Below are 27,195 nucleotides of genomic sequence, written 5' to 3' on the forward strand. Positions count from 1 at the left end.
AATTGGGCACTGGAGGATCCTTGGATAGTACAATGGCTATAATACATACGTTCAATCAATCTCGTAGAGGTAGCACCTTTTCGATTTCCCTGAGTGCCTGCATGACTACTTCGTCTGCATGACGCTTGGACACCAGCTGCAAGGAGAGGGGCGCATCATTGGACAATAATGGGTCATCTTGTGATCGTAGGCTCAGGATGCATCAATGTGCGCAAAAAGGTTGCTTCACTCACATGCTGCTGCACAATAGGCGTCAGCCTCACTCCAAGCCTCTCTAGGTTCGGTATCTTTGGGATCTAATGTAGCGCTTGCCTTCAGTCCGGTAGGGAATACGGCTGCTGGAAAGTCTGCGCAGTTGAAAGCGGAGGTATATCTATAAGTTCAAGAATAAGAATCTGGAAAAACTCGGTATAACTGGAGTTTTCAGAATTCTCACCCCCAATATTTGGTTGTTTGAAGAGGTTGAGCAGCTCCGTATTGGACAGGACAAAGTAGAACATCGATATTCTGGGAGTTCCAGTGCGAGTAGTACTTTGCTCTAAGTGCGTCCCGTTCGAGTAGCAGCTGATAACGATGGTTGGTCACATGTTAAACAAGCTGAGATTGAGCTCGTGGACTAAGACGAACCTCCCAGAGCTGGTGAGATGTGTGGTCTTTGACACCCGGGAGGCTAATCACCCACTCAGTAAGATGACAAAGTGGCTCTCCAGTGACAGCAGCTCGAGCATGCACACTTGCGCCTTGCAATTTTTAAATTTGACTCTGAATGCAAAACAAGCCACCTACCTCCATCAGTAAAATAAAGAGATTGCTATTATTTGAAGAAGATAAATTTGTCAGAAAAATAGGGACTGAAGAGTAGGCACACTTACAGCCATGAGTACCAATTCTTTGTGAAATTTAGGATCATAATCAACTATATCAAAATTATTCGTCCTCTTTAAAGCTTCAGTCATTGCTTTGAGGGCACGCCGAACAGGCGGCTGAGGTTGCACGTTTCCATCGTCCCACATCACACCCAAACGAATCTTGCCTGTCCACTTTATATTTTCAGGCTTCCACGGGAGAGGAACAAGACCCATGTCCTGTAACCAAGGTTGGGTCTTGAGAACAACGTCAAAGAAGAGGACGATGTCTCTTGAGCTACAAATGAAGACTTTACTGTCAACCCGGCGAAATACCTTTGATTCAGACACTTGAACCAACCTTCGGGCAAGAGGGCCACAAGTAGCTAGGATTGCATCATTACCAGGTACCACCCCGCAGCCTGGCAAACCATTGCTAGGTAGGCGACCGGTTGTAGGCTCTGTCGTCCAACATCAGACACCAAGAAAAATGACAAAAGAATGATTGTACTGAGGGTATAAATTCCACAGCAGGAAGCAGGTGAGCGTAGACTTCCACCGATATCAGAACCAATACTTAAAGGAGAACCTCCAAATGCAACCAAAGCCCCACAACCGCCGGAGCTTCCCCCACTAGTGAGGTGAGTATTATAAGGATTCAAAGTTTGTCCCCAAAAGGATTTGGTTTCAAGATGCATCATGGACTGGGGAACATTGGTTTTACAGTAAAACACTAGGAGAAAGAATGCGATAGTTGGGTCGATAAGAAACGAATGTATGCGCATTGTTCGCACATATACATACCACATCCTGCATCCCAGAGGATTTGATTTACTGGGGAGTTTTCAGTTGAAATTAGCCTGTCTAAATCGCCCGAAAAACCACCAGTAGCTCTCTTCCCTTTGAGACCCATATAATCCTATGTGATTTAACAGTAATGATCGTTTTAAGTAGATGAGAATTGAGGAATTTAAGGTTTGCTGACTTTGACACTGATCGGAAGCCCTGTAGTAGCCAAGTGAGCTCGTGTTCTACACAGTGAATTACCAAAATTATCCCACCATGGAGAGGACCGGCTAACTCACCGGTCCTTTCGTAGTAATCGTCAAGCTCTTTCGCACGAGCCAATCCTTCCTCGAATGAGATCTGGGTGAGACAACAAAGCAACTGATGTGCAATCGCTGCCCGCTTCATAAACGCGGTCAAAACTTCGACGGCGGTGACATCTTTGTTTTTGATAGCGGAGAGAATCTGTATCATAGAAAAGAGTAAGGAGAAGATCCACAACAGAGATCGAGAAAAGTTTACAGCCGTCGCGTCACTCGATGTGTCTGTGATTTGGAGTTCTTTCTCAGACAATAATCCACTCGTAGCAGCAGCATTGAGTACATCAGATCCAGCAGGATAGCTTGCGATAAAGTCGAGAGGAAGACGTAAATCGGCCGGAATGCTAGCGTCACGCTCTGCCACTGCATTGCGAGCTGCTTGGGGCCATGACGGGTAGAGCGACTCCATGGAACAAGACAACGAGATCGTGGTGGTCTGGTTTGAGATAAGGAACTCAGGACCGAAGACTCTTACCTCTATATATACGATGTCAATCTCCCATGATCCTTGTGGGAGTTAGAGGGACTTTTCCTGCATATGATAGAAAACTTACAATATCTATGAGAAGCGAACCATACCATGACCAGTAGCTACAAGCTACAATTGCACCAAAGGAACGCATAGCACACACATATACAAGAACCACTGGAGCTGCTCCCCGCGCCTTGTACTTGCTTCACTGAAGAGTTCAATAAAAGTATGAGAGGCGCCCGTATGCACGTTGTTGTAGTGTACATAAGCGCGCAGAAATCCGTTGGTATTTCTTCCACTCCACAATGCTATGCTGTTCTCGTAGATATCTTAGTCTCATCCCCACACGCAATCTCGCACTATCAACTTTCACTCGAAGTTTTGCTACCGGATCTTCCGAAGAGGGAAATGCGCTTAAAATAAAACCTAAATCTACGACTGCTCTTCGGCGTACGGCTTCAGCTTCACTACCCATCCGGGCAAACCCGACTCCTACTAGAAGCAGTATCGAAACTGTATTTACTCTAGCCACCGCGCAAAAATACCTTCTTTCTCGCCTCCAAAACCATCTGTATTCTGGTCACTTACTTACCGGCGCTCGAGTTCTACATGAAGCTTTCTGGATTCCAAATTGGAAGCAGGGAGAAATCTTCGTCTTTGGTAATGGAAGCTTTGTATGCTGGGGCCTTGGAGAGAAAGACGCGCGTAATTTCGAATCTGAGGTATTACGACCGGTCCCTGGCTTTCAAGTAGCATTATTAAAGGAAGCAGAAACCGAAGAACTGGAATTCGTAACTGACCGGACAGAGTTGAGGCAACTTCTCGTACTTCAGGTTTTCGGAGTCTGACTATCATGTCAACAGAGAAACCCGTCTTCAAGGTACTTCACCTCTACCATTCATACAACATGGAGAAATAAGACGCCATCCGATTCAGGTGACTTGATCATATTAGGAAAAACGACGCCCCTCGACACTAAGGACGCATCACTCTCCACATTACCGCCCATGGTCTTCCCTCGAGAAACATTATACGCTCGATACGCGTTCTCCCAAGCATTGTCGCGTTCTACAGCTCTTTCCGGGCTTGAGGTGTCATTGGATGATTATCTATCTTCGATGACGCATCTGCCCCATGCTCTCGAGGAAACCGGGAAGCCTGGAATGAGTCGCAAGGCGCTCATCAAGAAACTGGGCGAATTAATGAAATTCAGGCAAGGACTGAACCTGAACAGGGAGAACTTTAGCGACATTCCTGACTTTTATTGGACTGAACCAGAACTAGAACGTGAGCGGTATAATTTATTCTCTGACAATGACTATAACGCCATCGATTTATCAGGATACTTCAAGTCGATGAGCGATGCTTTGGAAATCAAGCTCCGCACGGATTTGGTAAATGACAAAATCACGTATGCTGCCGAAGCACAATCAGTATTGAGACAATTATTGACGGAGGTAGGCATATCTGTTCAGATTCTGTTCCTATATGTCTATTTAATCATGTTATTTATTTCAGTCGTCCTCGCATAATCTTGAACTTATTATCATAGCTCTGATTGCTGTTGAGGTGGTTGTGGTGAGGCTGCCACACCCTGGATAGTTTAAATTCAATCCTCATAATCTTTCTTAGGCACTTGTTCGCGACGGGCCAGAACTTTGGGAGATGCTCAAGGGAGACTCAGCAAAGAAAGAATCAAAGGAAACTTGATGCTGAACAATTGTTTTCTCAATCTTGTCTTGTCCTTCCTTTTGGGTGTTTATTATATGTTTTATGATCTTAACCCCAAAAAATCACCTGTCTGCTCAACGTCAAATCTTAGCTGTCGAGGTCAAAGGTGGTGTTCTTGAACCTACTTGCTCACTGACACACCCTACAATAGAGTTGCACAGAATCACACAGTATCATGTATATAACAATTTCATTGTGCAACTAGTGGCATGTGCATAACCATGAAAGAGTTATTAAGAATTTGGCCTGGTGTATTTGATTTGAAAACACGGCAGGTGAATTGAACACGATCGAAGCAAAGCCGAAGCTAAGGCCTCAATGTTGTCTCACCACCTATTGAGCAAAACCATTCAGGATTCAGGAAGATCTTCAGTAAGGATGTTGACAGACTCACCTGGCGTAAACACAGAGACTGCACAACCTGGAACTCCAGACTCCTCAGTCTCCGTGATCTAGTAGCTGCTTGCTCTGCACAGCATCATCAATGGAACATCATCTGCAATCCCACCTGCAAGTATAATTCAATGTGGAATATTGGGTAGAAGAGAACGCAACACACTCGTTTGGCAAATTGCATTAGCCCTCATCGATTAGCGACACCGTCTCGTGAACTGCTATTGGAATGAAATTGATAACAACCAGTACAAAGCATGGTATGGTAAAACGTACCCAGTTACTATACTCGAATATCTCTTCGGTTAAGGAGGGGTCCTTACAACGAGGTAGGTCCAAAGAAAATAAACTTGCGAGCAGTACTCTTATATAGCTGCTGGTTAAGGGCAGGCGTACGATTAACCTCGGAATTTGCCGCGTCGCGTTGACTTTGGTTGTACTAAGTCCATCTCCTCAATTCAAATCAGGTCCAATTCACCAACTACATGATGATGACAACGATACAGTCGACTCCCTCTTAACCCATACCCCTCCGTGGAGGTCCAGACCTATGGGTTATGGGAGAGTATGGGTTTATGGGGTGGTCACACCGAGTGACATACGTGACAATTTGCCTAATCGGGAGCTCTAACACCTCATACATGGGTTATCTTAGCTCAAAATTAGTGTAAATCGACCATTTTAATGAGTTAGTATTAATTTTGTGCCAATTGTCTACTGAATGATCCCATTTTGGGAGTATCAAATGCAATGATAGCAATCAAGGTATGGGTTATGGGTAAAAATATAGCAGAGATTACCCCCAAAAAGGTATGGATTATGGGGTATGGGAGAGTTATGGGTTATGTATGGCATTTCCCTGCAAACGAGGTCGGTAACTCAGAAAATGTATGGAGTATAAGGGAGTATGGGTTTATAGGGGTATGGGTTAAGAGGGAGTCGACTGTACTGTACCTCTATGTACAGTTACAACCGTCACGTGTGCGTCACGGTCCCCATCAAGGCGACGAGCCCCATTTCGACCGTGACATGGGCGACTGTTAATATTTTAGTCCATTATTCCGAGAGGTTTGGTTAGTGCTGTGGGCATATGATGATGAGGGGAATCTGTGGTCAGAGACAGGAAATTTCAGGTAGCAGTCTTGTAGGAACCAAATCTATTATTTTAGCAATTTTTTGATGTCACGGTCGGAACGAAGTGCAATTGAGACCAACAGAAAAGACCATGCGGGTCACATCTCGTAACAGATCATAACGAGATGTGACCTGATGCGTAATGACAGGTCCCCTTTAGGGACTGCACTGCATCACCCGACGGATCCACGCGCTCCGGCCAACGAGCGGGCAATCGACGGCGGTGGAAGCAAACCCGTTAGTAAACTAACCAAATCCACGGTGCCATGCCAAGAGACAGATTCAGAGCAAGAAAGTAAAGCAAGAGGATGGAGGATGCAAGCAGCAGGATTTTGTATGAAGAGTTGTATGAAGAGTTGAAAACTCACAGTAGAGATTGCATGATGTTGAAGGAGGGCACGTATCCAAGTTGTTGTGATGATGTGGACGGGTGGACAGGACAGCAAAGGATATGAAGTTTGTGTGAGTGTAAGTGTGAGGAGGGCTGAGGGGGACGGAGTTGCTGCTTCCAAAGATGTGATGACTACGTGTAATAGAAAGCCCGTTGCGGAAATTGTATATGCTGTGAACAATGGTGGGAATGGTGGGAGATGTCAGCGCTGCTGCTTATGCTTAGATGTTAGCTATGTTCAACAAAGTCAACCAAATCTTATATGTGACAGTGAGCTTGTGTAGGCTTGTGTTGTCCATTGAGTAAGTAATTCATTGATCTAAGGGTCAAAACAATTGTATCAAGCAACGTTATGTGCATCGTCTGTATAATCGTCTTTTTATTCCAGCAATCTCGTCTCTTCAGCTTTTTCTCTCTGCCATAAATATTGCGAAGTTGAGTGAGCAGACAAAAAAGACAATGTCTACGGAGATATCAGGTTACAATTATGCACCCAATTGTGCCTGTCCTTCTCGGTTGTCCTTCTCCATGTCTGCCTCAGTCTTTACATTCATGCTAGGTTCAAGGGATAGCGGGGTATAGTTAAGTTGGCATTATATTTTACAGTACTAATGAATAAAGACAGTCCAAGTTTTATACTAGCTCATCTTCGCTATCAGTAAGCTCAACAAGACCTAAATATTTACTGCCAGATCGACTACGCTTGGAACTGCTCCCAACAACGAACTCGCTCTGTTTTCGCTTCGTTGGAAGCTCAAGTGAACTACGGCTACCTAGATTCAATTGAAGCATTGGTTTGAACGGAAAGATAATGCGAGCTTACCTGAAGCTTCTAAAGCCATGTTCGGGTTCTGAGTAAAGATCCTATGCGGACGGGGACCTGCAAGTAACAATGAAGTAAGGCTGAAATAACATACAAGGGACAATGAAACTACCTACCAATCAATTGGTGGAGATTGATGACTTTGTGTACGTTATTTGTAGCCACGGCAATCATCGCGACAGGGACTTTGACTCTCCGGCTTTTGGCAATGGCAGAATTGAGACCAGTGAGTTGAACGAAAAATGCAGTACTGAACGTGATTGGAATGGTCTCGTCTGCATTTTTTGCTGTGAAATCCAGCGCTTTTTTGCTGAGGATGGTGGTTGAAAGGGTAGGTACATAAGAGTTCCCATTTCTGTCTGTCTCGAATTCATTCTGGAGGCAGGGAACTAAAAATTCGGAGTTTTTGATGTTGTAGGCGATGTATTTCTGACAAAAATCATCAGTAGGTATTGTTCCGCTGTGCAGAAATACATACAGAAGACAACATCCGGATAATAACTCCAGGCCAAAGATCGTGGTGAAGATGTTCTAACATAACCTTCGGGGACCAAGCAAAGTGTTCGGTAGAAAATGCTACAATTCCACTAATGTTAGGCAGTGTTGATAGCTTGAGGGAGCCTGATACAGATAGCCCTTTGGAAGAACTAGTTACGGGATTAAGGAATGTTCCCAGGACATCTAGATCCTCAAGCGTAGGAAATCGGGAGTCCCGGAGAATCTTTGCTCGCACAGGGCTACAGATGCCCATTTTACCTTTCTTATTAAACTCGATTTCATGTGCCATGTCTCTGTTTAAGTCTTGACAGGCCTGAGTAAGTTGTTGTGATATCATGGAAAAGGATTTGTAGGCCTTGAGAAGAGTGTCACCGAAACCACTTTGTGCAAGGCGGAACGCAGTTTGAGCTCCTATTCCGTTTATACCGCTACCCAGATCATTGCGAAGGAGTAAGGCAATTAAAAGGAAGCCTGCTTGTGAGAACCCGATGGCTCTGACAGAGTAAATACGGACGGACAGTTCTTGCCAATATCTTGATTTATCCCTACATAAATTTAAATTTTGGATAGCACAAAATGCAGGCTACTCACTGCGGTACCACGAGATTCATGACTGATTCCGCTCCGAGGGGAAAAACATCGCTATCTTTGGAGAGAACAGTATCAATAATGCCCTGCTTGAGCATGTCAACTATTTCCGCTTCTGCGTCGCCTGGAGCCTGTTGATGCTTACATATCTTGTTCATTCAAAGATATACAGACATACCATATGGCAGTGATAACCGAAATGCTTGACTAGTGTTTTCGATTGCTTCAAATAGTCCAATTCATTTGTGATGACTTGACGGCCTCGTTTGACTTGTGCGCGTTCATCCCCATCATAGACAAAGATACAGTGGGCACCGGTCTTTGATAAACCGCACAGGAATTTGAAGAACTGGGTGAGCGTTGTATTGGAGCCATGAAGCTGGCCTACAGCCATTCCAGCGGCATGGAAACCATCCAAGAATGAACTATATACATTGTATATATATTGGCGAGAGTTTATGAGATATAGATTCATTTACTTGCCTGACGTCTACCCCAATAACAACTGTCCGTGAGCCGTGGTGTTTGTTGATGAACCCATGCTGAACTACGAATTCCCTGAGCTGGCATGAAATTGCACAATCATCTACGAGCTGTAACCCAAGTATTCAGAAATGTTAAGAGGCATTGTATGGCTACTCACAGGCCAAAGATCTTTTATTCCCATAATGACTGAATATTCACAAGTAAGAAGACGAAATAAAGTGATGAGAACAGCTCCTATTTCTCAAAGAGGGGTACTCGGTACAGAGTTCTAGCCAATGCAGGCACTGAAGGAACTACGGATTTTATGTGTGCAAAAATATCATAGGACGGCTTTCAAAACCTATTGCATGTATCGCCGACAGCATGCTCAGGATAGCCAATTAAGACTAGATATACAGATGCAAAAGTGATCTCTCCCTTGTCTTTGCCCTATCCTCTGTTAAATAACCCTTGGGCTGGGCATGCGGCATGCGTGTGAAGTTCTCAGCCTTGTTACAGTAGTGGTGAAGGAAGATGCGGTGTAGAGGATCTGTAACGAAGGGCAACAGCGAATCACCTGGTTCATTTCTAAGTATTGTGTCCGTTCCAAGGCAAAGCTCAGCTTTGCATGCGAGTTCATCCTCGAAAGCTACCACCCGGTTAGTGAACTTTGTCACCTCTGAGGCTTAGAGGGCTCACCTGATGGCTTCCAGAACCTCAGGCAAGCATGAGAACCTCACCTGGACTCACGCTTTGCGGGTACGTGTTCGCAACGTACGCGTTCGAAACAACGGAAAGGAGGTCGCCGTCCGAGTCGCATGCAAACCGTGCCGTGTTGAGGGGAGTGAAGCTATCGGTGGTGGTTCATGGTTCAAGGGTATAGCGACAGAAGGAAACCTGGTGTTGTTGATACGTTTCGGCGCAGCGGTGCAAAGTTTTGGTGAAGGTGCGAGTAGGCGGCTAAAAATAGCAGATGAGGCCGGAGTTTGTGCAGATGGTGTTGCCTTGAGATTGGAGGATGAACAGGTGAAGTGATTGTGGGAATGGCGGCACCTTAAATGGCAAGGAAACCGGAGGGGCACCCTGAGGGTACCTATCAAACTTGGATAAAGCAATGAAAAGGAGGCTACGCACCTACGAGCTGAAGACGTCGTATTCGCGAAGGGATCTTCCTGTATGATTTGAAAGCCTATCAGGCTGGAAGAATGCGAACAAAAGAGATAGTTGTTTGGACGGCTCTGAAGCAGAGCTTGTTGGGTGAGTTGGGTGTAAAAGAACGTCGAGAAAGGCAGAGATGGGAGATATAAAGGCGAGTAAGAGTGTGTGAGGGTCGATGGGGTTCCGGACATGAATATTGGGTCGAAGCTTTGTTGGGATGGCTGGGGAAAACAGCGAGCTACAGCATCGTAGCCACAGTTGACGCGAAAAAAAAATGCGCGCTTAACCGGAAACTCCCGTTAGAGCGCGCGTTTAAACGGAATCGTTTGCCCGACCGCCGTCACGCGTCCTTGTTGATTGTGCTCTCTCTTGTTTGCTCCCTCCTCACCACCACCAATTCCCTGTTGAGATGGGCTCTAATCTAGGTGAGTGCCCTCATTCATGATTTTATCTCTCCACTTCTCTTCCTGTTTGAATTTCCCAGCCAACAGATGCCCAGCCCATCATCTAGGCAAGGCTCTGTTGGCTGCAAATTCCTCCTGGAACGTGTTTTCTTTGATAAAAAACCCCCTCATCATTAACCTCCCTTATGAGATGAACTGAGACTGATCTCTACGCGCAGGCGATGCTGTCCCCACTGCTCGTATCAAATTCCCTTCCTTCGACCTTTCTTCTGCTCTTGAGGCCGATCACAAAGCGCGCATGGCTGCTGAAGATGCCGGAGAATCCTTAGATGATGGAGAGGTAGAATTTGAGGACGACGAAGAAGCTGACGAAGAAGTGCGCGCAGAACCGCTACCCCCCAACGATCTTTCCAACAGCTCTCCCTCGCTATCCCGCAACAACAAGAAGCACGCGAAGCTTACGAAGTGTTCGCGCGCAAAACGGGCTGCGGAAGCGGTAGAACGCGTCGCGAGGAGGGGCATAAAGCCTTTCGTCATCGAGCTGGCTAAAGGAGCTTTGCCCATACAGCTTGAAGACTTCAACGCCTCCACTCTCCCCGTGTCGTCTAGCGGCTGGAACGCCAATCCTCGCAAAAAGCTCTCTCCTGGGCTTCAAAGGGTTTGGAAAGATCTTGAAGCCCTGAGCACGCTGAGTGGCTTGAAGCTTCTTCAATGGGACGGGCAGTGTGTATAGCTTGTCTTTCCACTGTGAATTTAATTGACACGTCTCTTTCTAGGAGCTGCGTAGTGCTTGTTGATGCTCATGACCGTGTTATCGCAGTCCTTGGCGGAGTTCCTCGCGGGTCCAAGGGGGCAGAATGGCAGGCAGTCGAAGCTGAAGCTGCTGCTGCTGCTGTGCGTTGCCGTGAGTCCAGCACCTTCACCGCAGCACAGAAACATGGCCGGCGTGGAGAATTTGCCTCCCGAACAGTGGGATACGGTTATGGCAATGGGCGGCGCAAACCACAGAACTACAAAGTCTCTGGCAGGGCCAACCAAAGCGCCGTACAAGAGCTTCTTCAAAACACAGCGATTCGCCGCATCTCAGGCTTTCAAAACGGTACAACCTTTGTTTCTCGTTTTCTGAGCCCTTTGAACGTTAACGGAACTCTCTGTAGCTCTATTCAACACCTTCTGCCACAAGAACTATGCAGAATATAGAGATACGAACGACGCAATACAATGTAAGCAGCCCGAGCTGCGTGCTAGCTTCCCAAACACTGCCTTTGCTGCGACCACCTTCAACCTGGGACCCCGCTCGTTTTCACCTCCTCACATGGATCCTGACAACCGTGCCTCCAGCTGGTGCGCTGATACCAACATGGGACCATTCGACCCCGACAAAGGTGGACACCTCGTGCTCTGGGACCTTGGGCTCATCATCCGCTTTCCTCCTGGCTCCACCATCCTCTTTCCCTCTGCACTTATCACCCACTCTACCATCCCCATTCAAGCACACGAGAGCCGCTACGTGATGATACAGTACTCTTCTGGTGGCCTCTTCCGATGGCGCGACAACGGGTTTCAGTCAGACAAATCCTTCTTAGAAAAGGCAACTGCTATAGAACGCGCTGAACGGGAAGCATCGCGGGCTTCACGGTGGAAATTAGGCCTGCAGAAGTTTACGCGATGGGCAGACCTTTGCAGGGGTGATTGGAGGGGTACAATCCGTACTGTTGCTGGCCTGGATGAAGTTAGTGATCTTTCGGACCTTGAGGAGTCTCTAATATTACAACCGTCTAAACGCGCCCGTTGCTAGTGAAGTAATATAATTGTATCTCGGTTAGTGACCATACAATAAACCTGCGTGTTTCTGCATGTTTCTTGAGATAAGTATTCCCTTGAGTTTGCCTCCAGGGTTCCTTGAGGCTTGTTAGAAATCGTATTAAACCCCTGTAGCTGCTCTCTTACCAGCTGGGGAATGCGCTGCACAAACAGAACCGCACTTTGTTAGTAATAGGGGTTCGATTCATTCCTCTCTCAACTTCAACCTCAATGGCCATCGACATTTCCACCAACAACTCGTTTTCTGGGCTGTTTAAGGTCATTACCGAAGAACAACACCTGGACCCTGCTGATATCCTGGACGATTTGGAAGAAAGCCATGATCAAGTTGAGGTTGACCTCTCTGGGCTTAGCAATGCAGTCCGCGAGGTTTCAAAAGGTGTTTCCGAAAAGACATCACAAGAATATCTCCGGTGTGTATCAGTTCAGTGCTCCATTCATCTTGCTAAGGATTAATTTCACCCAAGGCTGATGAAGCAATGCAATGCCTTCCTTGTCAATCGGCAAATGATTGCTGAGGGGACTCAATTTTTTTGTGACAGCCCTCATCCTCAAGCAGCAGTATATATAGTAGCCTGGATCATGGACTCGTAGGACAATACATATCATTTCGAACAGCTAGCTAACTCTTTTCTTAGGTGTGATCCAATCAGGCTCGATGGTTCAACTGTAATGGAAGAACGCTCAACGTACACTCATGCACAGAAGATGAGAGCAGCTGCAACCTTTGGATTTGGACGGATCCATGGTTTGGGCATGCAGGCTTGGCACCGTAGTGAAATTTCTGGTAAAATGCTTGGGAACCCTTCAGTCTCCGAGACTGTTTCCACATATATGCTTAGTCTTCGTCGTCGCAAGGTTAGCCTAAATTTCATGACTATACCTAGACATTACTGTAACCATTATTAGACACAGAAAGGGGACACACCAACTAGTGCCCGTGCTGTTAGATCTGTAAGCTTGATCCTCATAATACCACTGGCGAACAGCATTAATACACAAATATGTCAGGGCTTACTCGAAGACCTTTATCATTTCAACAACAAGCCCGAGTTTCAAGAGCCTCAGACTTATCAACCCTCCTCCCACAATGCTCCCAAAGGACAACTGGGCCCGCGTGGACGTACACTTTTGACCCTTGGCTACAACCTTGCCTTCTGTGGGCTACTACGCATCGATGAATTGCTGAAAATCCAACTGCAAGATATTACAATCACCAAAGATCCAATTACCGGACGAACCAAGCTGAGTCTTCGGCTCCCTTTCCGGAAAACTAGCCAGTTTGGTGGTAGGTCCCAAAATAGTATGCCCAGTACTTTACCTGAATGCTTTAATCAGATATCAAACCGTTTGTCTGGTACGAAATGCCAGAGGAGTATCAACATCTCTGTGTTGTGCGTGCATTTGCATGGTGGATTCTTATTTCGGATTTGACAGAGGGATATTTGTTTCGTAAAATCCGAGCCAACGATCGTCTCGCTGAGGAGAATGAACCGATGGTAAGTTTGAGTATCTGTGGTGTCCTTTGTCTCATCTTGTTGTAGACGTCAGAACAGTTCCTTGAAATGTTTCGCAACAACCTTCTTGATATCAAGGTTGATTTTGTTCCCTATGGAACTCATTCGTTTCGACGCGGCGGGTGTCAATGGTTGTCGGTAGAACGACGATGGCCTTTGCGTCAAATCTGTGAGTGGGGAGGATGGAGCCAGGAATTCACGCACTTAACCATTGTGAAATATCTCATTTCGTGGAACGACAACCCTCATGTGGACCGAGATGATTTCTTCAATATGGATCGTACTCCTACTATAGCTTGCCTGACTTGTAATCGCTCTTGTCATTGTGCTTAATAGAGTAGAAGGCATAGTTATCAGAATTATTGAAATTATACATTGATTGGATAGGTAATATTCGTGTACCCTACACCAAATGTTTTGCCAAATCAAGGTATCGACGAGCAATGGCTGATGCATTTGTGAGTACCTTTCCGCGATTGTTAACAAACACCTGAGAAAAACGTTCGCCGTATTCAGCCTTTGCTCTGTCCATAAGCCTCTGGTCCTGTTCAGCCCTAAGATCACGCAAGCGGGTAGCAATTGCATTCCAGTGGAAACGCTGGCCGTTGCTAGACGAAAACTCTCCCCAGAACTCATCGGGGCTACTCGATCGATAGCGTTCTGCAACATACTATCGAATGACTCAATGGATAGTGCATATGTTGAAATCAAGGAACATACCTTCCACTCAATCCACGATTTTTTTAACCAGCCCCACGCACCACCTTTCTTCCTGCAGAAGACGTCACGCCAATACCGGAGTGCAATAGCAACACCATTTATATTGAGAAGGTTCTTCCCGCAGTCAGATGGGTCCCAGTTCAGGCCCTCGTCATCCCATACTTTATCCAAACGAGCAATATTGGTGGCAAAAGATATCTGTCGAGGCTCACGAACATCACAGAAATTATACTTGATAACCTGTCCGTATCCAATGGTTAGGTACTCAACTCTATCAAGCTCCGACGCGTTGTTGGGGGGTACATTGTTTGTCAAAGAGTGAGTTGGTGGTGCTGCACCATCTGCAGGTGCCATATCGCTCATTACGACCTCGTTCGAAACTACAGCATTGCGAGGTACTGTCATAGGAGTGGAGGGAGCAACGTGCTGGCTTGCAAAACCGGTGGCCAGAGCGAGGGAAGGAGCATGCTGGCCCGACGCGCAGCCATGGTTGGGAAAGTTCGTCATAGGAGTGGGAGTGAGGAGAGGGGCAGGTTGATTGAGGTCAGATGCACCGGTTTGAGCACATAAGCTTGCTGCTCAACAGAATATGAGTAAAGCTTACGGAGCGCAAGGATAGGCTTACAGGATATAGCCCCAGCACCACAGTATGGAAGTGAAGCTGGCGCCAGCCCAGGGGGAGGGAGGCTCGGAATCATACCTAGCTCAGGAAAGTTAGGCAGGCTGTCAAAGGGGAATACAAAGATCGCCACATACCGGCTGTACTTGATAACTGCGCAAGCTTTCTATGCGATTCGAGAGGGGTTTGCAACGTTTGTGAGGAGCCAACTGTCAAACTTTGAATAACAGCTGTAAGGCTGGCGATATGTTGGGACATGGACTGTAGATTCTCCGCTATCTTCACCTGCCCAAGCAAAACAACAATAAGAAACAGCTGACAGGAGAAGAGTGAGCACAGGCTACGTACCTTGGTTGCTGCTTTCTCTTTAGCCTGTTCCTCTTCCCGGGCTATCCTTCTTCGGGTAAGCTCCTCACGCGGGATGTAGGGATGGGAATCATGGAATTTTTTTGCCTATGACAATGACAAACCAATGAAATTGAAGCTCAAAAGTCACAGACTACTCACCCAGCGACGAAGCCCATTCTTTTCCTCCAAAGTTCGCATATCCTTCGAGCGTTCTGTGTCAAAGAGCACCGTACCGAGTGGAGTATTTGATGGAAGCCCCATCAAGTCATTCCTTCGCATGACCGAAGGCTTCAACTTTTTAACCTTCTGGGTCACGGTCGGGGTCGTAGTGCCTTCCTTGGTCTTTGGTTTGTTCTTGGCAATACCACCTTCACGGACACCACGGTGAGGACGTCGGATTCCAGGGAGGAGGCTTCAATAATTATATTAGGTACCTGGCGGCTAGAAAGGTTTGGCGACGTACCATTGCCAGCGAATTCTATTCTCACTAAACCCAGCAATCCTATTCTTCAGAACTATCTTGTTGCCTAGGCCGCTCAGGGAATATTGTTTACAGAGCTCCAGTAGGGCCGGACGTGAAAGTTTATTGCTGTAAATGAAAATGAGGTGCAGGAACAGCAATTTGAGAATGACTATACGCACATATCTTTGTATGCAACATGGAATACGCCGTCATATTTGCAGGGAAGTGCGAGTGTTCCAGCAGGCTGAGGCTCAGGAGGATACACAATTTCGACCTTCTTGCCATCTATTTCGATATGATTCATGGCTGCGCCTGCGGCAAGATTATTGCTGGGCAAGTCAATATCCATGGCCTCGACAATTTGCTGACAACGTATCGTGAGGAGACTGAGCACGGTAGCCTGTGTGTCGAGGGTATTGTGGACAACAGTGAGGAATTCGGGATCGAGGTCGTCGAGACTGGTGATGAGCAGGTCCAAAGAGCCAGCGGCGGGAGCAGCAGCGCCACCATTGTCGATCGAACTGTAAGGGACGCCGAGGGTTAATAGCGTTAACGGAGGTAAAATAAATGAGAGGGACAGGCGAAACGACGGGCAAGCGACCGGCCAATCCATGGGTGAGAACGAGATCAACAGTAACGTGATTGCCATTCAGACGGACGATGCTAATTCGGCCGAAAATTGCATCGTCAAAATCCGATCAAATTTGACCGGGCCTGTCATCCGGGCGTGACTTCACCGTCTATACTCAGAGAGAAGGCGACAGGCTTAACTTTTACCGTGACATCACGGTAAAAAGGCGACACGACGAGGCCTCCGTGACCGTGACCGTCGCAACTGTACATAGAGGTACAGTAATTAGAAATACTAAGGAAGAGAACATCTTTATTTCTTTATGAAAGTGGTCATCCCCTGAACAGATACACCTGAACAACTCCTTTATTAGCAGGTACTCCATGGCTGATTCATGAGTAAACTCACCGACAATAAGGCCGGAAGCTTTTGCTGGACCTGCTATATCTACTTTCTGAATGTTCTGTGCTTGTCCTGGAGCATTCAGGGACAAAACGTCGATAGCAGTCGCGTTCGCAGCCAAGATATACATGAAACTGCAACGCGCCATGATCAGTAAGGTAGAAAACATCTATATGTCTGCAACTAACTCTTTTCCGCCTACTGAAGCGATATCATTGTCGATGGTACCACTGTTGCTGCCCTGTGCATATTGCTACACATATGTTGTTAATACAAATTTTGCTGATGTTTAATTAGGCATTCGTACCTTCACAATAGATCCTTTCAAATTGTCGTCTACATTGACTTCAGTGACCATGGAAGTCCCGATGTCAGTCAAATAAAAGTTTCCCGTTTGGTTGCTAAAGCTAGACCAACAGGTAGCTGATTGTCCATCGATGGGCACAACGGACGAAGCATTGCCGCCAGAAGTGCTCAAATCGAAGATATCAAAACCAACACCTGCATCGGTAGCTAGGAGAGCGTTCTTGCCTTCAATCACAGTCATCGAGAATGGAAGAAGACCTCCCTGCGACGGTGTGATGGTTTTAAACACTGGCGACAACGAACCATCGGTTGCGACGTCCCAAACTGCTAGAAATCCGGGAGTTGGAGGTACACCCTTCACCGAGGCAATCAATTGGGTATTATCTTCTGAGAAGATTATGTGACTGGCACTTCCAGCAGGGCCGGTGGCAGGTGTGGTTTGGTTGAGGTTTAAGGCGCGGTTCGTTCCCGATAGATTTATGAGGCCTTTAGTTTGGTCGACCTTGAAGCAACTAGTGAAATTCATATGGTCAATGATCCTTAGAGGCTCACGTATATTGATATTTTTACAGACCTGACACCATTCACTTGACCACCATTCAAAGCACATAGTGTATCACCTACTTTGTTAAATGCCAATGACATAGGAAACTCTCCACCACTGCCGACCGGGTCTCCGATTCGGTTGAGATTTATGGGGTCGGATGGGTCAATACTGAAAATTGACAACGTATTCGAACCGGGCTGACGCGCATTTAGTGGAAGAATGTAGTATGCTGTAAGTACGATGTCTTACATTTACTGTGGCCAGCACGTTCGCCGCGGCGCTGACTTTGACAGCTCCCTGAGAGAAGAGTCCATCAGGACCATCAGTGACTCCTCCATTGTTTCCGTGCAATCCAAGGCCACCAGTAGCGATTGCTTGTCGAAGGTTCTGGTGGAATGTATTAAATACAGTTGCTGAAAATATGCGAAAAGTAAAAGTGATCTTACCAAGGTACCGTCAGACTCTATGTCAGCAGAAACGATGAAGTTACCCGTCTCTTCGTTGGTAATGACTGCACATCGCATGGTTCAGTATATCTACTAGTACTGTGGTCAAATCAAAAATGAATACTACATACAATAAGCAGCGCCGACAGATTGGCCCGTAGGCTTGTTCATTTGCATTGTCGTTTCTCTACGGGCTATAGGACTACCCGACGAGAATGTGACGAAAAGCGTCGAGAGAAAGACAGCCTGTGACGCGGATAGTTTCATGATGGTCGAGTGGGTGAATCTATAGGGTATGGTTGGCACCGAGAAAATATTTGATCTAGTGGAAGACAATGAATGTGAAGTTGAGCACTGCTCGGTGTTGATGAGTTCAGAGGAAAAAGGAAAGGAAAGAATCAATCTGGATGGTGATTTTTTTTTGCAGACTCCGCGTAGTCTATATACGAGGTTTGACAATCCTATGTCCTTTAATTCTTGAAACTCCGCTTATGGGAAGAGGAGTTGATACTCAGACGACGATTACTTACAACGCAGGAGATGGGACAGTTACTCTCCCGTTACTGTTTCCTTGGCGTTGAATATAGATTGGATATCACTGATCTGGTGTGAGCTGGGCGATGTGAGCCTGATATTGAAAGGGATCCGGACAGATACTACAAGTGAATATTATTGCAAGTGAGGCCAAAAATGCTTTGTGCTCCAGGTGTGCCTTTGAGTGTACCATGTATAGTAAGCACTGATTCAAATGATTGTAATTCCTCGAAGGCATTGATACCACGTCCTGAAATTGATTACATATTTTACTCGACGCACAGCTTCAGACTGAAGAAAGTCACTCACCAAATATCAAGAAACGTCAAGACTGAACAAGATTGTACATTTCACCAGGTGTTAGTAATAATACAGGCATGTGCGCTAGTTCCCGGGCATTGAAACGTGTTACTGTTAGACTCAGTAAGTATTGGAGGAGAGGATTTGAGGCGGTGCAGACTACTGTTCGCGTTACCAGTCTCCAGTATGTCAGACTGAGTATCAGAAGACTAATGATTGCAAATGCTTTCTCGAAAGTCCAACACAGATGGAACAGAGCAATCAGTGCGGCCAGTAATCAGCTGCAGATGGACCGCCAGATAACAAACAACATGAAACAAAAGTCCTATCAAAAGGGCTTGTGATCCGGAATTGCAGAGGTAGGAACGAGGAAAACCTCCCGAAAGACTGGATAAATACAGATGAGGATTGGTAATGATGACGGGGGGATGTATAATGTAAGTCACGATAGAGGCCGGAGAGTTGAGCAATGAGAGAAGATCGACAATAACAGGGTTGGCTGTTTGAAGCGCACCTCCAAAGAAAAACAAGGCCAGAGATTATAACCCTAGTTTCTCCCTAGCGCCAGGTCGTCTGGTCTTTCCTGGTCTTTCCTCGGATAACGTCTTATCGAAAGCGACGGTTCATAGTGGTTTCATACGCTTTCATTCGGAAAGGTTGCCGGAGGTTGTTATAGGAATTCCGAAACACTGTCCTATTCCTCGAATGATGGGCTGTGATGGGTCGCAGCAAGGTCCAAGGTCCGAAGTTTGAAGCAGATATCGAGGCGTTGATTGTCTTAGAGATTTTTTGGTGGAGACGGTGATAAGGATCAGACAGCGGTTGGGCTTAACCTTGCTTAACCTAGTTGACAGACAACAAAGAGAAAAACTAGAGTATCGAGGCGGTAAAATTTTATTCCTCTTCAGGTTCAGTGGTGAATACAAGCGAAACACCGTCGTCTCCCGCAGTGACTACTACCGACCCATTTAATCCCAAAGACGCGCCCAATATTGGACCTTGATGTCCTCTGTGCGCCTTGATAAGAGTGCCAGTTCGTGCATCCCATGTACGCAACGTTTTGTCCGCCGATCCAGAGATTAGAAGATGATTGTTCGGTGGTGGAACTGCCAAAAGTGTAGTGACTGCATCCTATAGACGTGGATGAAGATGGAGGGTGTTGGGAACAATCAGTTTGATCCCTTTCATCTGTGTAAAATAACTCACAGAGTGTTCTACAGTCGAACGCAAACGCATAGTAGACAAGTCCCATAAGCAGATTTTTCCATCTGTAGCTCCCGTAGCGACGACACCAGGTCCTGATCCCGCACCAGTAAGATCAATGAACTCAACAGCTTCAACGCTTTCCCCTTCTGTATGACCGCCCAACGCACTGACGACTTCGCCTTTGGTAAGACTAACCACGCGCACGCCTCCGGCAGCACCACCTACGACTGCAAGGGTTGAAGAGGGATTGACACCAAGGGAAGTGATCCCGTCCAGATCGAATCGTGCGTCTTGGGCTGTCAGTTTGAAAACTGGTGTCGGAGATCTTGGATCCCAAAGTATGAGGGTGCCATCTCCGCAAGCAGAAACTATCCGCTTGCCTGTCAAAATACATTGAATGAAGGAAGATCGGACAGTAAGGTACAAATAAAACATACCATCAGGCGTGAAGGTACCACATTGTACTGGTCCTGTGTGGCCTGCAAACACTTGCATTGTATTTCCCGTTGGCACTGTTGACAAGTTACTGCTTGTATCATGTTGAGAGGACATGTTCACCCACATTGCCATAGCCAAAGAGTAGTGTCATTGGATCCAGCTAGAAGGACATTTCCTTTTGGGTGCCATTTCAAGAACTTTATATTGTGAATGTGAGGATAACGTGAACGGAGAGGGGATGGGAGGACGACTTACCATTACTTCGTCCGGTCCTTGAAGCTCTGTCAGAAACTCCCATGATCTATAATTTTCCTTGCCCACTCTTCTCCACAGTCTAATCTTGCCGTCCATACCACCAGTTGACACGATCTCGCCATCATAGCTCCATCCTACGCAAACGACGCTATCTGAATGTCCAGTCAATTTTACTATGACTTCTCCATCGGTAATATCCCATATGTACCCCAGATCGTCCTCTCCCCCGGAAACTGCGAGCGGTTGTGTAGGATGTACTGCGACGGCGAACACAGAAGACTGATGATTAGGGAAAGATTGTACAGAGTTATCCTCGACCGATCCAGATGATCCTGGCACAAGCTCTCCGACAGTGTCGTCTTCTTCATCTTCATAATCTTCATCCATGAGTTGGTCGCCGTCATCGGGGACTTCAGCGAGAACATCTTCGTCAGTAATAAACTGCTCCTGATCATGGTCGACTTGATCTTCGTGTTCCGGGTGTTCCATCGTTGAGGTGAGAGATAAGAGATGATATGGCTTGCTAATACTCGCAAACCTTTTTATTCCGTTTGCTGAGTAAAGCCTCTACTCAGGTTGCGATGTTGGTGTTATTGGCTTACTCAGTTGACAGTGACTTATCCTTCGTGAAAGAAAAAAAGACCCACGTGGCATGTGCACCGCACAAGATCTTCTTATCGAGTTGGTTGGGAAATATTATTCGAAATCGAAAGTCGTTCAACGCCCTCCAAGTTTCCCAAGAACCAAGAGCGGTTCTCTTGCTCCGAACTGGAAGTGGAACGCGACCGAGCTCTGACCGAGCTTAGTAAGTTAATATTCTGAGCGTCTAAAATACTGTAAGTTACTGACGTGGAGTTATTCTCATTTCTCCTACAACCATCATGAAGCTTTCATTTTCTTTATTCGTTACAGCTTTATTAACTGGTGCTAGCGCATCTAACGTGCTCGAGCTAAACCCCGACACTTGGGATGATGTCGTTGGCCTAGGCAAGCCTGGTTTGGTAGAATTGCAAGTTGTTCATGGTTTTTCGATTCGTAATTGCTCATCTATGTATCATGTCTAGTTTTGCCACTTGGTGGTGAGGATACCCCATTGACTTTCATCCAATCCTATCTCACAACTCGACTCACTCTTAGTGGGCATTGCAAAGTATGTCGCGCTCGGTGCAACCAGTGATATCTTGACCGTGAACTCTTCAATGCTTAGAATCTTGCACCTACTTACGAGCAAGTAGCCGATGCATACTCTCACGTCAAGGACAAGGTTTTTATTGCCAAAGTAGATGCCGATGGCATAGGCAAAGAATTAGGGAAAAAGTGTGTCCGTTAAACATTTCTCCACGTCTTGTACGCTCAGTCATATGCCATAGATACGGTGTTACTGGTTTCCCCACCTTGAAATGGTTCGATGGGAAGGGCAACTATGAACCATATGAATCTGGGCGGGACCTCGATAGTTTTACATCTTTGTGAGTTAAGTTATTCTATAAGACTTCCCATTGCTTACCGGTTTTGTAGCATTACCGGAAAGACCGGCGTGAAATCTAGCATTAAACCTCCCCCTCCACCTTCGTACCCTATCCTCGACTACAGCAACTTTGACGAGGTCGTCATGGTAAGTCTTTACAAAGGCTAAGTGTGAAGACCGAATTATCAAATTCTGCACTAGGATCCCAAGAAAGATGTACTTGTTACATTCACTGTGCGTTCTGATATTGTTGGACTTTTTTGCGGTGTTCTTATGCTTCTGGCTCAGGCCCCTTGGTGTGGTCATTGTAAAGCTATGAAGCCTGCTTATGAGAAAGGTGATTTTACATTTTGCGTGTTAAATAAATACATTATAACTCATCTGGTGGACTCGAAGTTGCCTCGATATTTGAAACTGAAAACAACGTAAGTCTTGCACTATCGTAGGTATAAATGATTCGCTCAATCTCGAGCTATCCACAGTGCATACTGGTCAATGTTGACGCAGATGACAAGAAGAACGAGGCAATTAAGACCCGATTCGGCATCTCAGGCTTCCCTACCATCAAATTCTTCCCCAAAGACAACAAAGATGGTATAACCTATGAGGGTGGTCGCTCTGAGGCTGACTTTGTCGACTATTTGAACGAGAAGTGTGGAACTCAGCGCTCTGTCAATGGAGGTTTGCTTGATACCGTATGATGCTCTCATTCCATTTTTTGCTGGCCCGTTGTGATTTTGTTTTAGGCTGGCCGTCTCGCAGACTTCGATGTTCTTGCAAACAAATTCTTTACTGCTCCTGCCGACCTTAGGGACTCTATATACAAAGAGGCTCTCACCCTTTCTTCCACCGTAGGTGATGTGTCAAAGCACTATCTTCGTGTCATGGAGAAGATGGTCAACGGAACTGAGGTATATTATGAGAAGGAATCCAAGCGGTATGTCCTTCGACGCCCGGCTTTCTTTTATATAAATGCTAATTTCCACCCTTTACTTCGTATCTTTGAAATTGTTTGATGGTGGTGTCCTTTCTCGGTCACAGTTTAGCAAGTATTCTCAAGAAGCGCACATTGGCTCCTGCCAAACTTGACGAAATTAAAATCAAGTCCAATATTCTCCGCGCATTTGGCGAGAAGCCTGTGGAGGATCAGAACGATGGTAACATTCGTAGGGCCACAGCTGAGCTATAGGCTTTCACTACTTGCCTTCGCAAGTCACACTGTACATTACGTCCTATATGGAATTTGAGATATGTGCATTCTGCTATTGCTTTGATTGGCCCGTTTGTTTCGGAATTGGTTTGGAGCCCTTGCTCTTATCGATCGCTCCAGGAATCAGAACAAGTTGAGAACTTTCTCGTCCCTCGATTGTAGAAGACAGACTTTGCATGAAATGCCACTACTTAAGAGTACTTAAGGCGCTATGTATATGTGTCAAGGAAGGATAGGATAGGATAAGAAGTGCATGACTTTACCGTCTATACTCAGAGAGAAGTATACGGTAAAGTTTGACACAGGGGGGACTCACGGGGACTACCCTGTGTAACCATGTGCGTCCGATTTTCAGGTTTTGCAATCCACCACCAACAAGCCAATCTGCCTCGTGTATGGGAGAATAACGGGGACAGCCGCATATGCAGACTAATCGGTGGTGAGATCGAATGAGGCCTGACTTTTGAAGAAAAACGTTTTCATCCCATTTCAACGCCCACAAATCTACATAGATGTTATAAAAACTCACTCTGGGCGTGATAACGTCTGCCAAAACAAGAGAGCATCCTAATCGACATGTCTTACAACTATCCATATCATGGGAACTCCCCCTCTTCCTCTTCCCAACAACACGAACTTCACGCATTGAGGTTCTATCGCTTCCACAAAAGGAAGAACTGTTGGAAGCACTACAAAATTCCGCACGAAGCAGAGCAGCGTCCTCGTCACCACGATCTCCAGGTTATTACTTGGAACGTCGACTTCCAAGCTCCCAGGGTCAATGAACGGATGACTGGAGCGATCGATTACCTGAGGAACGCACTTCTAAAGGGTAATAGCCCACCACATTGTGTTATTCTGCTGCAGGAAGTACATTCCAAGGCGCTACCCGTGCTACTTGCAGATCCATGGATTCAAAAATATTTCTTCGTCACTCCCATCGATAATCTCAAATGGCCGGTACCCAACATCTACGGAAACATTACACTGATTGAGCGATCCGTTTCCATCAAGGAGGCCGGCATTTTGTATTTTGCTCAGACGACGATGAGCAGAACAGTGAGTACGGATGCTCAGAGACTTTGAATCATTTTAATAAGTGACATGGTTTGAAACAGGCAATCGTCACCGACATTAGGCTCGCCCCACTCGAGCCCGAGCTCTATCGCGGTAGGCGCGATCTGACAATCCGTATCGTGAACACGCACCTCGAATCCCTAAAGGAAGGCAATTCGGTCGAATGCCGCGCTGAGCAATTGATTATATGCGCTAAATTATTGAGAATGGAGGATCCAGCCGCATACGCAGGAATTATTGGCGGAGACTTCAACGCCATTGACGATGACGCGGAAGAACAAATCCGCGACCTTAGGCTATCTGATCCTGGGGAACCCAGCCAGTTTGCTGACGCAAAGGAGTTTCATACATGGGGCTTTCATGAAACGAAACCTCTAAAATTTCCTACCTGCAGAATGGACAAGATTGTCTTCACCCCTCACGGAGAGGTCACGCTCGACCCTCCGGTAATATTTGGCCAAAATGCGAAAACGGAGGAGGAGGAATGGGTCAGCGACCACTATGGTTTATTGACGACGTTTAGTGTTTGAAGCGATAAGAGACGATAAGTCGAAATGTTCCTATTGGTTCCGTTTAATATAGGTCCCGTCCCGCGTAGCCGCGCGCAGTACTATTTGTCATAGGCGGTTTTGTCCAAAATAAGCATCCTACGACTGCTACCTCTGTACTTTTGACTGCGGGGCGAAGAGACGCATATCCCATAAGGCGGTGCAAACAGTGAGCTCTGGGTGTTGTTCACCGCTCGAAACGACGAGCAAAAGATCCTTGGCGACGAGATACACGTCACATACGGTTTATCAATCATGTGCCTACGTAAAAAGGTATAAAAATGCCGTTCGTGAGAGAAAACTACTTGTCTCCAACACTCTTCATCCTACGACGACGTTCTCTTTCGTTTCCGCTCCCACCATGAAAGTTGTTCTCTTTGCGTCCGCCGTGGCTCTGATTTCTGGGGCCTATGCGCAAGATTTCACTATTAACACACCGTAACTGCACTCTCCCATTTTAGGTTATCCGACGAGTCGCTCAAGATTTTTTTCAGTGGAAGTTTGACGGAGTGCCAGCCTGTTCTTCTCCAATGGACTGGTGGAACTCGTACGTCACTCCACCCTTGTTCTTTTTTAACACTTTCTTATTGAAGCTCAACAGCCCCTTACTTTTTGGTGAGTTCGCTATTGCGGTCTTCATACATCTTAGTTTTTTGACGTTTCTTTTCCTCGTTATAGAGGTATATGCTCCAATCTCTCCCTGCGTATAGTGGACCTTAAACATTTTTCTAGTGTCTACAACTCTGGGGCTCCTTCCACTAATGCAGAGACTCTGACGACGACTAACAGCACCAGCTTCACTTGGACCGTGAACATTGCCTCTGGTCGACCTTGCTTCTTTCAATCCTAATCTCTCCACTCATGTTTGTTTTCTAGGCCAAAGCATTGGTTTCAATATCGTTGACAATACTGGTGCCGAAAAGCAGAGCGCCGCCGTTCCGATCCAAGCCGGGTGTATGTTTCGACATTTTTCCTGTCATACTTTGCGTGCTCAACATCTATGTAGCTTCGACCAGCTGTGTTGGTCAGTCTGTCAGTGGTTCCGCCGGAGCCACAACTACTGCTGCTTCTACTGGATCTGGATCTGCTTCCACCACAGGATCTGGTTCTTCGTCAACCACGTAAGCTACATTTTCACTGATTTTCGGTCGCCTCTCACTCTTTTGTTCAGTGCCAAGTCAACTGGTAGCTCCTCTGGAAGTCCTTCAACCACTAGCGCTGCCGGTTCTTCCACCACTTCCTCTTCTTCTAATGGAGCTTCTTCCCAAGCTGCTCAGCTCGGCGCTGCCGGATTTATTGGTGCTGCTATTGCCGCTCTCCTTGCTTAAGCAGACCCAACATATGGCCATGTAGCTGGTCGGACTCTTTCTTGTTGCCTGTTCAAGTTGGCCCTCAACAACAAGTATCGTTGCCTCCGTTTTAATCTTTTTCATTACGAACTCTCGTCGAATTATACTTTACTCTTTGAGTTGTTTAGCATTCTACTTAGGATAATTCCACTACATTCTCACTACCCGTGGTTAGAGCATTCTCGACAATATGGGCTGCTCTTTGCTCAGTTTCCTGTGTCGGCGTGGCTATCTTTCAATGACATTCGTTCTTTTTGGTGGAATCAACTTGTCTTGTTTGCGAGTGCTGCGCATATTGAGTGGTGTGAAAGCATGTGAAAGCAAACAACGTCGATTCCGGTAAGTTGTCGCCGTTTAACCTTTAGTCTTGGCGAGGTTATTCTCTGGTTGTGCTTCCTGTCTCATGATTACATACAACCCCGATACAACCTGATCACTCAACATATTGAAGTCCTCCTCTGAAGACCCTACAACATACTCCTGGCCTTGCAGCCTAGTTTCTGATATCAGTATGGGACAAAGCCTATATACGATTACCAGCCGCCTCTTTAAGTTCAAGGACATTAGGGACTTTCTCAAATGTCAGTGTCAATGTACGAACAACTATAGAAATTAGAGGTCTGTCAATTCCGAGGTCATTCAAAAGTCCCAATTATAATAATAATGCCCATCCTCTCATCTGATTGCCTGAATTCTAAACTAATTCAACAATGATTCCATCCATTTTCCGGAAAGTTACCGTGCTTCAGCGAGGATTCCCCGCATCAGTTCAGCCGAGCTCAAGGATTGTACCTCGACATTGAAGAAGCTACGATAAAGGTACAGTTCCTTCGTTGAACTTACACTAGTAGCTTGGAAGTTCAAAGTGATACTCTTGTCATACAAACTCAAGTTGATTTCAATGTTTCTTTTGCATAGATGTTCAATATACATTACCCCGCATTTTTTCCCGCAAAAGCTACGTAGTACGGTTCTTTATATCCCGGACCTCCACCAAACTCGTTCCGCGTTCGCAAGCGCTTGTCCTCGTGCCTCAAGT

At 46.2% G+C, this 27,195-nt stretch overlaps 11 protein-coding genes across 11 annotated transcripts; 7 read left to right on the forward strand and 4 right to left on the reverse strand.

The window, feature by feature from the left end:
• Window positions 1-55: 55 nt before the first annotated feature.
• Window positions 56-2,360, reverse strand: C8R40DRAFT_1049027 (amidase signature domain-containing protein; the record flags this gene model as incomplete). Its single annotated transcript, XM_046224542.1, has 12 exons — window positions 56-177; window positions 234-373; window positions 437-564; window positions 628-740; window positions 787-811; window positions 873-1,143; window positions 1,207-1,306; window positions 1,357-1,578; window positions 1,650-1,764; window positions 1,831-1,850; window positions 1,907-2,096; window positions 2,154-2,360. The coding sequence occupies 12 exons, from the start codon at window positions 2,358-2,360 to the stop codon at window positions 56-58; spliced, it is 1,653 nt and encodes a 550-aa protein (XP_046084852.1).
• A 302-nt stretch (window positions 2,361-2,662) lies between these two features.
• On the forward strand, window positions 2,663-4,326 carry C8R40DRAFT_1111623 (uncharacterized protein). Its single transcript, XM_046228373.1, has 6 exons — window positions 2,663-3,231; window positions 3,287-3,303; window positions 3,360-3,710; window positions 3,765-3,880; window positions 3,942-4,001; window positions 4,056-4,326. The coding sequence occupies exons 1-6, from the start codon at window positions 2,729-2,731 to the stop codon at window positions 4,131-4,133; spliced, it is 1,125 nt and encodes a 374-aa protein (XP_046084853.1). The 5' UTR covers window positions 2,663-2,728; the 3' UTR covers window positions 4,134-4,326.
• Window positions 4,327-5,273: 947 nt separating this feature from the next.
• On the forward strand, window positions 5,274-5,497 carry C8R40DRAFT_1111625 (uncharacterized protein; the record flags this gene model as incomplete). The annotated part of the gene is made up of 1 exon (XM_046228374.1): window positions 5,274-5,497. A coding segment is annotated over exon 1 (200 nt), but the record flags the coding sequence as incomplete, so codon positions are not given.
• A 2,495-nt stretch (window positions 5,498-7,992) lies between these two features.
• Window positions 7,993-8,282, reverse strand: C8R40DRAFT_1023313 (uncharacterized protein; the record flags this gene model as incomplete). Its single annotated transcript, XM_046223039.1, has 2 exons — window positions 7,993-8,112; window positions 8,160-8,282. Coding segments are annotated over 2 exons (243 nt in total), but the record flags the coding sequence as incomplete, so codon positions are not given.
• Window positions 8,283-10,797: 2,515 nt separating this feature from the next.
• On the forward strand, window positions 10,798-11,629 carry C8R40DRAFT_1013773 (uncharacterized protein; the record flags this gene model as incomplete). Its single annotated transcript, XM_046222899.1, has 2 exons — window positions 10,798-11,107; window positions 11,166-11,629. Coding segments are annotated over 2 exons (774 nt in total), but the record flags the coding sequence as incomplete, so codon positions are not given.
• A 413-nt stretch (window positions 11,630-12,042) lies between these two features.
• Window positions 12,043-13,682, forward strand: C8R40DRAFT_1161414 (uncharacterized protein; the record flags this gene model as incomplete). Its single annotated transcript, XM_046230117.1, has 6 exons — window positions 12,043-12,245; window positions 12,471-12,690; window positions 12,742-12,786; window positions 12,844-13,120; window positions 13,171-13,331; window positions 13,377-13,682. The coding sequence occupies 6 exons, from the start codon at window positions 12,043-12,045 to the stop codon at window positions 13,680-13,682; spliced, it is 1,212 nt and encodes a 403-aa protein (XP_046084857.1).
• A 2,700-nt stretch (window positions 13,683-16,382) lies between these two features.
• On the reverse strand, window positions 16,383-17,942 carry C8R40DRAFT_1048949 (uncharacterized protein; the record flags this gene model as incomplete). Its single annotated transcript, XM_046224538.1, has 8 exons — window positions 16,383-16,431; window positions 16,475-16,606; window positions 16,661-16,725; window positions 16,780-17,290; window positions 17,353-17,522; window positions 17,575-17,712; window positions 17,772-17,836; window positions 17,903-17,942. 8 exons carry the CDS (start codon window positions 17,940-17,942, stop codon window positions 16,383-16,385), a joined length of 1,170 nt encoding a protein of 389 aa, XP_046084858.1.
• A 1,557-nt stretch (window positions 17,943-19,499) lies between these two features.
• On the reverse strand, window positions 19,500-20,993 carry C8R40DRAFT_1049156 (ribosome biogenesis protein Sqt1; the record flags this gene model as incomplete). Its single annotated transcript, XM_046224548.1, has 5 exons — window positions 19,500-19,736; window positions 19,812-20,191; window positions 20,249-20,323; window positions 20,374-20,446; window positions 20,505-20,993. 5 exons carry the CDS (start codon window positions 20,991-20,993, stop codon window positions 19,500-19,502), a joined length of 1,254 nt encoding a protein of 417 aa, XP_046084859.1.
• A 392-nt stretch (window positions 20,994-21,385) lies between these two features.
• Window positions 21,386-23,161, forward strand: C8R40DRAFT_1161417 (thioredoxin-like protein; the record flags this gene model as incomplete). The annotated part of the gene is made up of 10 exons (XM_046230118.1): window positions 21,386-21,517; window positions 21,712-21,821; window positions 21,875-21,973; window positions 22,023-22,119; window positions 22,174-22,206; window positions 22,261-22,309; window positions 22,369-22,397; window positions 22,455-22,667; window positions 22,719-22,909; window positions 23,014-23,161. The coding sequence occupies 10 exons, from the start codon at window positions 21,386-21,388 to the stop codon at window positions 23,159-23,161; spliced, it is 1,101 nt and encodes a 366-aa protein (XP_046084860.1).
• Window positions 23,162-23,758: 597 nt separating this feature from the next.
• On the forward strand, window positions 23,759-24,789 carry C8R40DRAFT_1048638 (Endonuclease/exonuclease/phosphatase; the record flags this gene model as incomplete). The annotated part of the gene is made up of 2 exons (XM_046224521.1): window positions 23,759-24,241; window positions 24,301-24,789. 2 exons carry the CDS (start codon window positions 23,759-23,761, stop codon window positions 24,787-24,789), a joined length of 972 nt encoding a protein of 323 aa, XP_046084861.1.
• A 316-nt stretch (window positions 24,790-25,105) lies between these two features.
• Window positions 25,106-26,431, forward strand: C8R40DRAFT_1111637 (uncharacterized protein). Its single transcript, XM_046228375.1, has 7 exons — window positions 25,106-25,245; window positions 25,302-25,354; window positions 25,409-25,422; window positions 25,538-25,631; window positions 25,684-25,761; window positions 25,814-25,928; window positions 25,979-26,431. Exons 1-7 carry the CDS (start codon window positions 25,169-25,171, stop codon window positions 26,133-26,135), a joined length of 588 nt encoding a protein of 195 aa, XP_046084862.1. The 5' UTR covers window positions 25,106-25,168; the 3' UTR covers window positions 26,136-26,431.
• The last annotated feature ends 764 nt before the right edge of the window (window positions 26,432-27,195 follow it).

Source organism: Lentinula edodes (assembly GCF_021015755.1).
Source record: "Lentinula edodes strain Le(Bin) 0899 ss11 chromosome Unknown C8R40scaffold_24, whole genome shotgun sequence".
In the NCBI taxonomy this organism is placed as follows: Eukaryota; Fungi; Basidiomycota; class Agaricomycetes; order Agaricales; family Omphalotaceae; genus Lentinula; species Lentinula edodes.

Coding starts and splice junctions, on each gene's coding strand:
- C8R40DRAFT_1111623 (XM_046228373.1), top strand. CDS start 2,729: ATGCTATGCTGTTCTCGTAGATATCTTAGTCTCATCCCCACACGCAAT. Junction 3,881..3,941: donor TGAGACAATTATTGACGGAG/GTAGGCATATCT, acceptor TATTTATTTCAG/TCGTCCTCGCATAATCTTGA. Junction 4,002..4,055: donor TTGCTGTTGAGGTGGTTGTG/GTGAGGCTGCCA, acceptor AATCTTTCTTAG/GCACTTGTTCGCGACGGGCC.
- C8R40DRAFT_1111637 (XM_046228375.1), top strand. CDS start 25,169: ATGAAAGTTGTTCTCTTTGCGTCCGCCGTGGCTCTGATTTCTGGGGCC. Junction 25,632..25,683: donor GACCGTGAACATTGCCTCTG/GTCGACCTTGCT, acceptor TTTGTTTTCTAG/GCCAAAGCATTGGTTTCAAT. Junction 25,929..25,978: donor TCTGGTTCTTCGTCAACCAC/GTAAGCTACATT, acceptor TCTTTTGTTCAG/TGCCAAGTCAACTGGTAGCT.